General features: G+C 40.6%; 1 protein-coding gene across 5 annotated transcripts in view; it reads right to left on the bottom strand.

Moving 5' to 3' along the window:
• Positions 1–704: 704 nt before the first annotated feature.
• LOC148520520 (LON peptidase N-terminal domain and RING finger protein 1-like) overlaps positions 705–13,129 on the bottom strand; it is a 105,997-nt gene continuing 93,572 nt past the window's right edge. For 4 of the 5 annotated variants that reach the window (XM_088475682.1, XM_088475684.1, XM_088475683.1 and 1 more), the window contains one exon: positions 705–5,496. In XM_088475682.1, the coding sequence (XP_088331808.1) occupies positions 5,341–5,496 (156 nt within the window). In that variant the 3' untranslated portion in view covers positions 705–5,340. The remainder of the gene's footprint in view (positions 5,497–13,129) is intronic. The other variant, XR_015878864.1, reaches the window with a different exon arrangement.

The following is a 13,129-nucleotide window of genomic DNA, read 5'->3' as shown; positions in this document are numbered from 1 at the left end:
ATCAGTTTGACATTTTTTTCTGAGGTTCAGAATTCCTTTCAGCGACCTCAATGTCTTGTTAATGTGCTCTCATGGAAAACTGTGCAACCACACCACCTGTTTCCGTAAATGACTTTACAGCATTGAAACATCAGTTTATACATATATACAGTACAGTAAGGCTTTTAAATGTGCAAAAAGGCTTTTATTTTACCAACGTTTCAAGGCCATGTCGGCCTTTTCATCAGGGTGCAAAAATGATGAAAAGGCCGACATGGCCTTGAAACATTGGTATAATAAAAGCATTTTTGCACATTTAAAAGCCTGTTGGAGTGCCACCTGTTCCATGAGCTATGGACATTCACTGGATATACTAATTCTAGGAAGGCACCCCAGCAGTTGCATCACCTTGATCCATGAGTGCCCCTCTACATGTTTGTGTGTATATATATATATATATATACACACACACACACACACATACACCAAGTGTTTTTTTGATTGCCGGTGCTTGTGGCAGGTGGATTTTTCACAATTTATTCAACTTAACATTAGCAACTTTTAAATATGCTGGCCCCCATTTCAAGTACCCCAAATTTGCTGGGATAACTTATTTTATGGAGGTCTTGAAAAAGAAGGGTCAACACTGCAAATATTGACTCTGCATAAACATAATATAATTGTCAATAAAAACCTTTGACACTAATGAAATGCTTGTAATTTTACTTCAGTATACCATAGTAACATCTGACAAAAAGGACTAAAAACACTGAAGCAGCAAACTTTGTGGAAAACAATACTTGTGTCATTCTCAAAACTTTTGGTCATGGCTGTATGTATGTATATATATATATATATATATATATATATATATTTCACAGAATCAAAAACAATTTTATTAAACTACAATTTGTTCTATATCTAAAATGTCTTCATAAGATTTATGGGTTGGGCTCAGATGTACTCTAGGTGCTACAGAAACACAGTAGTTCCAGTTCCAGTAACAGCAGATTATCATGCCTCCTAACATTTGGGAGTCTGGAGTCAGTACAAGGAGCGTGGCTAAACAGTGAAGAGTAGATTATCATACCTAGTCCCAATATTTATGAGTTTGGAAGTGGTATGGGGGCGGGGCTGAGGCACAGTATGAGTGATGAGTGACAGTGTCATGGTGGGCATGACCATACACCCAAGAAGCCTTTTTAGCAAAACAAATGGCATTTTATTGATCCACACACTGGACGCACCTGCCTCTATAACCTGCAGCAGGGGAATATCTCCCAATCCTTAGCCGCAAATTTGGGCGAATGCTCTGGTTGCGTACATTTCCCTTAAATCTGTACTGTCCCATCAAAATCAGGACAGCTTGGAGGAATGGATTCTAAATATAGTCCAGCTGAGGATATTTTCATAAGATTACATGTTTTTTAACCTTTCATTTCAGGTTACTTAGTTTAGGGGGAATATTAATAGATCTGCCCCAAAATGCCCACTTTTGGTTTAAACTCTGTAAGCTCCACCACTTTCGAGGTCCGTGAAATGCCGTGAAATGTGACTGTCCTGCAAAAATTTGGGCAGTTGGGTTGTATGGGCTTAAACTAGACGTTGATGTTACCAAGGGATCCACTGGTATCTGATATCTGGCTACCCCTTATGTCCTTATAACACTGTCATACCAGGAAAACAAGTCTATGTGATACACCAAAGTAATTGTGTATTTGGAATCTATAGGTGTGATTCAATATTGTGCTACTGAGATGCCTCCAAGTCATACTTGCCAACCTTTTGGCTGCTTCCCCCTAGAGGAGGCAGCCAGGTCGGCACTGCAGGGGGTGGTCCTCGGTAGAGGTGGGAGAGTCTGGGGATGGCAGGGGCTTGGTTGAGGTGGGCGGGTTGATCTCGTCATCACAGTCCTACCCCCCGATATGCAATGCAGCGATTACCGGAATTGAAGCGGGGGTAGAGCCACAATGATGCGATTCAATGTGAATTGTGTCGTGGGCCGCCTGTGGCGCCAACTTCACTGGGGCCCCAGACTCCGAGAGACTTGTCCACCTTTCTGGGTGGACGGCAGCTCCACTTGATTTTCAGGAGCCTCCCGGCAATTCTGAGTGGGTAGGTAAATATTCTCCAAGTGCCTGGTTATTCACTGCAGAGTTGTACCAGAGATTCTGCACTAGGTCATTTTTAAATTGGAAAATAAAAAGATTTTCTTCACCTTTCCCCATGGGGGAGTGAGGGAAGAAATGCAATTTTGCAGTGAAACTTTTCAGAGAGTTTTGGAAATTAATTGCAAGATTGTGCGGCGATCACTTTTGCCCGCAAAATCAAATTGCCAACCTAAATTCCCAGTACATCATGCTGAATTGAATAACCCCTTATGGGTTTCTAACCGCAGTCAGAGTGGACTCGCAATACTTACAGGTATTTAGCAAGGACAGAAGTAGTGAGACCTACCAGAAAGGGGGCTGACCTTGTGGTAATTGTACATGCCAGAACACGGTGCTGTAACCATGGTTACCATTATTATTTAATGGTTTCCATTATTATTTAATAACAGATGAGACACATACAATAAATAGAAAGGTCTGTATTTGTTACATCAGAAAACATAACCCAAGTATTAAGCCACAGCAACCAATCACATGTTTGTTTATATTAGTCTACACTAGCCAAGTAATTGCTTGCTATTGGCTACAGCAAATTAAATACTTTTATATGTAAAAGGCAATATCAGGTGTTTCTTAAACTGGTGAAGAAGCTTGACAGATGCTAGAATGAAGAATCCCAAAGTGTGCTTTTTACATAACTTACATCTACATATTATTTGTATCGCTATCATTTGCCCTTACAATTAATCTCTGTGGTGGTTACAAAAGGCAGTGTACAAGAATGAGGGGTAGATTTACTAAACATTGGATGGAGACAAAGTGGACGGAGATAAAGTACCAGCCAACCAGCTCCTGTCAATTTTTAAACTCAGCCTGTGACATGCCAGTCCGGAGCCGATTGGTTGGTACTTTATCACCATCCAAGGCTTAGTAAATAGACCCCCCCCCCCAGTAATGAAAAAAACAACTACTGTCTAGATTCCTAAAGGACTAGCATATAAACTTGAATTTGAAGGCATAGAACACAAAAATAAGCACAGAGATTTTTTTTTTTGTATAAAGTTTGCTTATACAAATCTCTAAAACAAAAATGTGTTTGAAAGCTATACAAAATAAGCTATGCCTAAAGCAGAAGCACTTGCTGGTTTATCAGTATACTGTATACCAGGGATGGGGAACCTCAGGCCCGGGGGCCTTATAAGGCCCGCAGAATCATTTTGTCTGGCCCTCTGAGCTTTTTTCTGCTAGCCTCATCTGGTTAGCAGGGTGCCTAGAATGACACCCTGCAGCCAGAATCTATGCAGCAGTGCTGCCTGGAGCATCCTCAGGACGCTTCAGGCGGTCACACCGCTGCCCTTACAGCTTCCGGAGCATCCTCAGGATGCTCCGGTATTGCTGTAATCACGGTGATTGTTGCCCCATCCCCGTGTGGCGTCACACTGAGGGGGCGTGGCCTGCACCAGGTCCACGAATGATGTTATATATATCCAAATGGCCCTCGGCAGAAAAAAAGGTTCCCACCCCTGCTGTATACAATAAACAGCGTCTGGCATCTTAGTATGTGCAGTTGTTACATACAGTAGGACTCCTACACTCCCCCTCCCCCATCCTAGTCTTCCCTCTATTAAATAACATCCCTTTGTGGCAATTGTAACTTCTGTTTGACGGAGTGTCACTCAGTCAGAGCTTACAACAAGCAACTGTTTCAGGGAGCAATTCTTCTATGGACATAGGTCAAGATGATTATCAAGCCATTCAACTAATGGGTACTGCTGGCTGACTGATGGCACCGAATGAGAGAAGATAAAAAGCATTTTAAATAAAAGCAACAGTGAAAGTCTATAACTAAAATGCTACATTATATGGTTACATATTTACCTTATAAAAAACCCCATTCATTTCAAGTTGTACTCTCAAAGGCTTTGATGTGTATTAGTTTTCACAGAATACCCTTTTATTCTCACCCTAAATATTTTAACTCATAAATGATTATTTTCCCAAAATTCAGACTCAGGATTAAAAATTAACAGAGTAAGAAGAGATAGTTTTTTATACACTCTACCTTATTCGGCACATGTAATATAGGATGGATTTTCTGACATGGGGACACAAAGGTATCCCAGTTTTTTGCTCCAATATGATGGCAGCCTTAGCTAAAGGCATGCACTGTATAACAGCTGCCAGACTTTTGGTGCCCATTGCCAGAAAGAGCATTGGCGCCCCCCTCATTTTTCTGAGGGACATAATGCACCCAAAAAAGGGCCATGGCTTCATGGGGAAGAGATAGGAGAGGCCAGGAGACGCTGGGGATGAAATAAGAGGAAGATACAATTGACAGGCCCAAACAGCGCCCCCTGCCCTGTGCGATGGCACCGGCCGCACTACCCTAGCTACGGCCCTGACAGCTACTGTACTTTTTTAAATGAGTAATAAACAGAAGACTGCAAAAGCATTATTGCACCGAAAGAAAAAAATTGACCATCTATAACAAAGTACTTTCATAAAGTGCAAGAGTTACATTTAGACACTACTAATGGAAAATGGTTACCTGGCTGAGTTTTTTTCCCTCCCAGTAGTGCTAAACTGTACTCTATGAATTTTTATTCCCTTCTACCAAATGCAATTTTTACCTTCCCAATAACTACATGTGCTCATGCGCCTGATCTATAACCCGGAAATAAATATATAAGAACAAAACGGCAGCTGGAGTTTACAATCATTTTGCAGAAGTTTGGCCACTGATTCTTAGGCAAGAGTTCACTGTGAGTGTGAACAAAATGGCCGCCATGAGCTTTTTTTTTGTTTTTTTGTTCTAAATTCAGCTCAAAGTTGTTGATGGCTCAAAAAGAAAAAAAAAAATCAACTTACTAAATAGAGTGTTTAAGACAAAATAATCCACTTTCTAAATAGGTATCAGAGTTATCCAGAGGTTGGGTGATTTTGAAAATGATTTGTTGGTGAGGAGTTTGGTATATGGAAAGAGAATACAATAATATTCATCCAGTGGATAATTAAAAATTACTTTTCCCAGTTACAACAGTTTAAATTGTTCAACTAATTTTCCAATTCTTGACTCCAATATCAAGCTTTCCAGTAATTGCTAATGGTTGTGCATTCAATGGTAAATGATAGCAGCTCAGCCAAGGGAGCATGTAAATCCCTTATTGTTTGGTGGACGGATGTTGAAGATGTCTCCAAATTTGTGCTTTATGTTATTCTTACAAGATAATAATTAGTTGTACAATCCTTCCTAAGACCTGTTCTGGAGGAATACAGACAGAATGTGCTTCAGGTGGAAAAGCCTCTCCTTTAATGATGTCATTGAGAGAATAAGCATCTGGTACGTCGGGTCCAATGGTAACACGGACAGCAGCCACCAACACCAGGTTGGGCCATCTGGTGACGCCTGCAAAAGGGGAATACAAAAGGAGTATAAAAAAGCAATAAAAAAAATACCTCCATTATTTAGAAATCAAGTTCTGAGAACTAAGCAGTAACTTCTAAACCCTAATACATATCTCTTTCTAGTGCAGTTGATTAGAACTGTAAAGGATATTACTTTATATACTTTTAGACCAACAATTTGATTATTACCTTATATTAAGCTATTATGAGTGTATCCTATTTAACAAGAATATTTAAAGCATTTTTTTTTCAATTGAGGCTTCAGTGCCAACTCTTTAGTGCATACTCACCTACTTTTGGTATCTAGTGGATCCATGGAGTGGGAGGTGCTTTGCAAATCTTATAATAATGTCCCAGCAGCAGAAAAAAGATGCAACTTGTGGTGTCACATCACGGGATTGTGCCATGATGATGTGATTCACAGTGAACCGCATCATCACTACCCACCCCAACCTCTTCAATGAGCAAGTGAATATCTGCACCGTTTATATGTTGTTTTTTCCTAGTTTACTGGGAAATTTTACCATGATCATGAGTAGTGTCTACACCGACTGGGCTTTCTTTCCTGGATATATGGAAATTTGATTCTGATCAGGTAAAAATTTGTCTTGAACTTTGGTAAAATCACCTTTTCAGCTTAGTTTTTTGTTTTCCTGTACTTAGTTTTGCTAGCTTTAATTTTACACACTGTACTACAGGTTGAGTCTCCCATATCCAAATATTATGAAATACGGAATATTCCGAAATACAGATTTTTTTAGCATGACTGAGATAGTGACACCTTTGCTTTTTGATGGTTCATTGTACACAAACTTGGTTTAAGGCACAAAATTATTAAAACTATTGAATAAAATTACCTTCAGGCTGCGTGTATAAGGTGTATATGAAACATAAATGAATTTCATGTATGTACACAAACTGTTTGAGCCACAAAATTAGCTGTACTACCACAGCATTTTACTGTAATGTAAAACATTAGATGTGGGTAGTCTACTCTCCTGGGGGCTGGAAGAACATTTGTGAGTCTGGTGGAAATTCCAGTAGGGTAGGTAAGTCATCTTACCTAATCTCCAGGAACGTCCAGGAGACTCATGAATTTTCAGGGAGTTCCCTGTACTCACAGGGGAGCATAATGCTACAAATTGCCCACTCATGAGGAGGGAGTAAAGCCAATATGATGCAGTTTTAGGAGAATAACTTCATTTTGGAGCCTAATGAGGAGAAGCGCCCCACATCTAGTCAGTTTCTGGACATAATAATATGCCAGTAAAAAAAATGCTTTCAGTAAATGTTTTTTATGCTTTAGCACCTTTGCTACACAAGCCTGCAGATTATATTATTGTTCTTATGTCACCAAGATGCAGCATTATTGTAGAAGCCATTTATGTGATCATATGTACAGGCAAGCCGAGTTTGTGGACAGAGTAGGTCTTACTTTTGCATGTCTATTCTTTGCCTCCAGATTATTAAAGAAACAAAAATAAAAGATCCTAAAACAGTAAATTATAATCTGGTGTTTGGGTGGACACGTCCCATCGGAGTCTTTAAGCATGCTATTTTGGTTTTTAGAACATTTTCCAGTCATTTGCTTGCAAGCACCTGGCGGCTTTTAATGGACAGCAGCATCAATCTCGCTTTCAAAACTCAACTGTGTGGGCAAGGCAAAGCACTGCAGGGTGTAAGGAGAACAGTTCTACACGGTGCAATGAGTTTGTCAACGGATGCCTTTAACCCCTGCACAACCAACCACAACATAATTAAATAATAAAATAGGACCATGAAAGAAAACATATTTATTGCAAAGACTTCTGAAAACTGTTAGTGGCCATAAGGAAAATACTATACGTGTTAAATGACTGAGTTTTGCATGTTTTATTAATGGTGGAAAAATTATAGCAGGCAAATTCTTTTCAGCAAATTAAGGTCTTTCCAGCAATTTGGGGAACAGAAAAATATACATAAAAGTGATTTTTCAGTGCTTTATTACCATTTTGTAAAGAAAACACTGTTTTGGCTTCCACCTGCAAGTTAATTTACACATCCACGTACCTGTCCCGCATCATTTACACCTCCATATACCTATCCCGCATCATTTACATCTCACCATACCTGTCCCGTATCATTTACACCTCCAGATACCTGTCCCGCATAATTTACTCCTCCACATACCTGTCCCGCATCATTTACATCTCACCATACCTGTCCCGCATCATTTACATCTCACCATACCTGTCTCGCATTATTTACACCTCCACATTCCATGTCCCGCATCATTTACACCTCAACATACCTGTCCCACATCATTTACACCTCCACATACCTGTCCTGCATCATTTACACCTCCACATACCTGTCCCGCATCATTTACATCTCACCATACCTATCCCACATCATTTACACCTCCACATTCCATGTCCCGCATCATTTACACCTCAACATACCTGTCCCACATCATTTACACCTCCACATACCTGTCCCGCATCATTTATACCTCCACATACCTGTTCCGCATCATTTATATCTCATCATATCTATCCCACATCATTTACATCTCACCATACCTGTCCCACATCATTTACACCTCCACATTCCATGTCCCGCATCATTTACACCTCCACATACCTGTCCCACATCATTTACATCTCACCATACCTGTTCCGCATCATTTCATCTCACCATACCTGCCCGCATCATTTACACCTCCACATACCTGTCCCGCATCATTTATACCTCCACATACCTGTCCTGCATCATTTACACTTCCACATACCTGTCCTTCATCATTTACACCTCCACATACCTGTCCCACATCATTTACACTTCCACATACCTGTCCTTCATCATTTACACCTCCACATACCTGTCCCACATCATTTACACCTCCACATACCTGTCCCGCATCATTTACACCTCCACATACCTGTCCCACATGTAAATGAGATTGCACTACCTGTACTCTAGGATTTACAATAATGAGAAATATGATAAGAAAAGAAAACACTGTTATGGCTCACACCTGCAAGTTAATTTACACCTCCGCATACCTGTCCCGCATCATTTACACCTCCACATACCTGTCCTACATCATTTACATCTCACTATACCTGTCCCGCATCATTTAAATCTCACCATACCTGTCCCACATAATTTACACCGCCACATACCCGTCCCGCATCATTTACAACTCCACATACCTGTCCGACATCATTGACACAGATTTTTTGAAAACTTGACCTGAAAACTGACATGTTTTTATTGGCCAAATTATGCTATTATAGCCCTTCAAGTGCATGAATATTATTTGGTAGGGGTGTGTCAGAGGTTTTGCACTGCGTCCCAACATTTGTGCCTTAATATTTTCCCTACCTTTTCACCAGCTCAGGGGGGAAATGCAAAAAACCCCACAAAATTTGTCAGAGACAGCAATGTGAATTTGGAATTGATTTGTACATGCAAATTGCTATGAGTTCAAGATGGGAACGGCTTGCAGGACCCAACTCGCACCTAATTGAATTGACCCCTAAATGATTACACAAAAATAAAGCGGATCCTTATTTCTGTGCTACATGCAAATGCAGGCAGTATTTTCCCTGCATGCCATTATGAAATTGCATTTGCATCCCTTTACCTCTCCACAATGTCCACATGGTTTGTCCAGGTGCTGACACCATCAAATGAGGGAGCCACTGGCTTCCCCAGGATAAAACTATGAATAATTAAAAAATAAATAAATACACAGCTTACACGTATATCCTGCCCACTACTGCAAATTCAGGGTATATTAAATTCTATGTGACTGCTCGCATTGCAGTATAATGCAGCAACCCAACATCTCCACTTTTCCTGAGCACTTGTATGAGGTATGATGGCAAATTGGCAATCTAGATGTCCAATATCTTCTGTCCTGATTACACTTTTATGTAAATGAGATTGCACTACCTGTACTCTAGGATTTACAATAATGAGAAAGATGAAAAGAAGTATTTATTATTCCTGTACTCTGTATACAAAATAAGTGACATAAAATATATTTATTTCAACATGCAACCAAAAGAGAGCCCTATCCAAGGAGCAGGTGTTTTTGTCTTTTGTGCCAAACGCAGCATTAGCCACTGTTCAATGTGAAACATAGGCAACTGGAGTAGCCTTCCTCACTCAAAGTAAATGAAGCTTTTTTTTGCTAGCAATGGTTTACAAAACATTGAGCGAAATCTTGGCCTTTCCCAAAATTTGACACATAACCCTAAGCACAATGACATTTTGATTGCTTAGGGAATGTGCGCTGACCCCCGTGTTTTGGATCAGGTTTTACAAAACCACCCTTGCGTGTTTTGGTTTTGGATCTGTATTTTTTCTAAAAAAATCATAAAAACAGCAGAAATCACATAATTTGGGCCTGTTTTTGTTCCTACAGTATTATTAACCTCAATAACATTTATTTCCAGTAATTTCCAGTCAATTTTGACCCCCTCACAACATTGATTTCATCCAGTTTAGGCAAAAAGGTTGCATCGAGCTAGCTGGCTGAATAAGCTTAGCGACAGCAGTGGGCTGCACTAACATGTGGCAGTTCAGCTTCCAACATGGCAAAGAGTGGCACTGCAGTGGTAGACAGGATGGCAGTTTAATAAACTCTAACATTAAAAATGTCAGACAGCAATGCCCCAAACAGCACATAATGCAAAGAAAAGAAATGCAAGATGGAATTGTCCTTGGGCCCTTCCACCCTACCTTATGTTGTATATAGTAAACAGAACATGTACAGTTTAACAAACCAATCACTTCAGCAACAGGGACTGCCAATTGTGGCTGAAGCGATTGGTTTGTTTGGGCCCTCACAAAACAAGTTGCCAACGGGCAGCTGACATTGCTGGCAATGATTTTTCTGTGCACAAACTGGCTTTACAGAGGCAAGATGTTGTCGCCATCATCATCCGATTCCTCACCATCATCAGTGTTTACATCAATTTTACACAAAATTACACTGGAGGGTGGGCAGCTCAAGTAAAACAAAGCATGTTTGTGCAAGAGCTTCCAAATTGCCTTTATTTCCTGCCAGTAGTGAAACAGATTTTCTGACATGCCTATTTGGACGCTATCACTAAAATAGTCCTCAACCATTCTTTGAATGGTGACAGTATCGGATTGAGTCACGGTAGAGGTCTCATTAATTGTAGGCAATGCTTTTAGACCCGACCAGATGTCAAAACTTGGTTGTGTTGACTCATCTGCATCACCAGTGGGTCTTTTTTGGGGAAAATTTAGTTTTTTCTGGCAGCCGCACGTGCTAGAGAAACTGAAGAAGGAGCCATCACTGCATCACGTGCCGCTTCAGCTGACAATTTCCTTACCAACAGCTCTTTGCATCTCTTCAGATCTGTGTCCGCTGGGAAGGAAGACACGACCTGCTTAGTGGAATCGCTTCGTTTCAGTTCTTCCTTCAGTTTCTCAAGCTGCTTTTCCAACAGTCTAATTAGGGGAATTACCTGACTCAAGCTGGCAATGTCTGAACTCACTTCACAGGTCACTACTTCGAAGGGTTTTTGCTGTTCTTCCATCTGCTGAAGGATATAAAAGGGTGGAGTTCCACCTTGTAACCACCTCTTGCTTCAGCTGGTGACAGGGCAAATTCAACATTTCTTGCAGGTGCTGCAATCTTCTACATGCACCTGCTGAATGGTGAAAATGTCCAGAATTTTGCAGGCCACAGAGCATCTCCTGCATGGCCCTGTCATTTTTATTTTTTTTTAAATTTGCACCACCAAGTTGATAGTGTGAGCAAACCATGGGACATGTTGAAATTCACCCTGCTGTAATGCTCTCACAATATTGGTGGCGTTGTCAGAAATCTCAAATCCCGAGGAGAGTCCAAGTGGGGTAAGCCATTTTGCAATGACTTCCCTGAGTTTTTCTAAGAGGTTGTCAGCAGTATGCCTCTTAGTGAACCGATGATACACAGAGTAGCCTGCCTTTGAATGAGCTGCTGTGTCTTAGATGCTGCTGCTGTTGGTGCCGCTGAAGTCATGTAATCTTGCATTTGTAGTGTTCCACTTGTCCACATATCTGTGGATAAGTTGACAGTTGGTACAATGGCATTTTGGAGGACACTAAAAAAAATTTTTATTTTTTTTTAACGTCCCTATACAGGCTGGGAATTGCTTTTCTAGTGAATTATTAGTAATTAATTATATTTCCGCCAGCCAATAACAGTTACCAACCTGATCTCTCAATCTCTCTTGATAACTCGACAATCTACCCTGCCCCACAAGCTCGCTGCCTAGGTGTCATACTTGACTCTGAACTGTCCTTTGTTTCCCACATTCAATCTGTCTCAAAATCATGTTACATACATCTAAAAAACATATCCAAAATTCGACCATATCTCACGCAAGACACTGCTAAAACTGTAATCCATGCACACATTATTTCTCGCATTGACTATTGCAATAGTCTCCTTACTGGCCTTCCCAAAAACAGGCTATCACCATTACAATCCATTATGAATGCAGTTGCGAGGCTTATCTTCATTGCCAAACGTTCATCATCTGCTGCACCACTCTGTCAGTCCCTCCATTGGCTGCCGGTTTTCTACCGTATTCAATATAAAATAAGGCTATTAACCAAACCACACCAACATACATCTCTTCACTCATTTCAAAATATCTCCCAACCCGACCTCTCCGCTCAGCACAAGATCTGTGTCTCTCATCCCAACGCATTACTTGCTCCCACTCACGGTTACAGGACTTTCTTCAGGCTACACCCACTCTATGGAATGCCTTACCACGCACAATAAGACTTTCCTCTAGTCTTCAATCCTTCAAGTGTTCCCTGAAAACTCACCTCTTCAGGCAAGCTTATCAGATTCCAGAACCGCCCACATAACCTTCATAGCTTCCATATTTCCACACATAACCTCACACATTGTCTTTCTTTCACATCCTCCTGATATTTGGCTAACATTCCTGTGTAACTGGATCATGCAGCCCACCAAGAAACTCTCCATTCTGGCTGGACCAAAATTGCAATATATAGCACCTATCCTTGTGTATCAATGCCTATTTCCCTATAGTTTGTAAGCTTACGAGCAGGGCCTTCCTACCTATATATCTGTGCGTTATTACCAAGTTTTGTTCTATTTATGTTTCCAAATGTAAAGCGCAACGGAATATGCTGCGCTATATAATAAACTGTTAATAAATAAACAAATAGTGAAGTGGAAACTAGATGGGATTTGGTAGTTGGGATATAGGACCTAAATTAAATGTCTAAAACCCACTGCACTAATGGCTGATATCAGATGCACATCTAATACCAGCATATATGTTATGGAGTCAGTGATCCGCTGTGCAACTGGGTGACTGCTGTCATACTTGCCACCCCTTGCAAAGGACTGTTTAACAGGCAATCGTTTTTTTGAACTACTACTAGTAGTCTTCCTTGTCCCCTTCTGGGATGAAGATCCACTCCCAGCAGCAGCAGCAGGCATAGTGCTCCAGAATTCTTCTGAGAAATCCAGGATAGGGGAGGAGGACTGAGTTAGCATTATCATATTGAATGTAGGACTAGTTCCAATCATGATTGAAGATATTATTGATGAAGGTTTTGTTGGTGAAGATGCCAGGTGCTTGGAT

Source organism: Taudactylus pleione, unplaced genomic scaffold (genome assembly GCF_031769625.1).
Source record: "Taudactylus pleione unplaced genomic scaffold, aTauple2 ptg000176l, whole genome shotgun sequence".
Classification (NCBI taxonomy): Eukaryota; Metazoa; Chordata; class Amphibia; order Anura; family Myobatrachidae; genus Taudactylus; species Taudactylus pleione.
The sequence above is the reverse complement of the archived record's forward strand: the minus strand, read 5'-3'. Positions and strand labels throughout refer to the sequence as shown.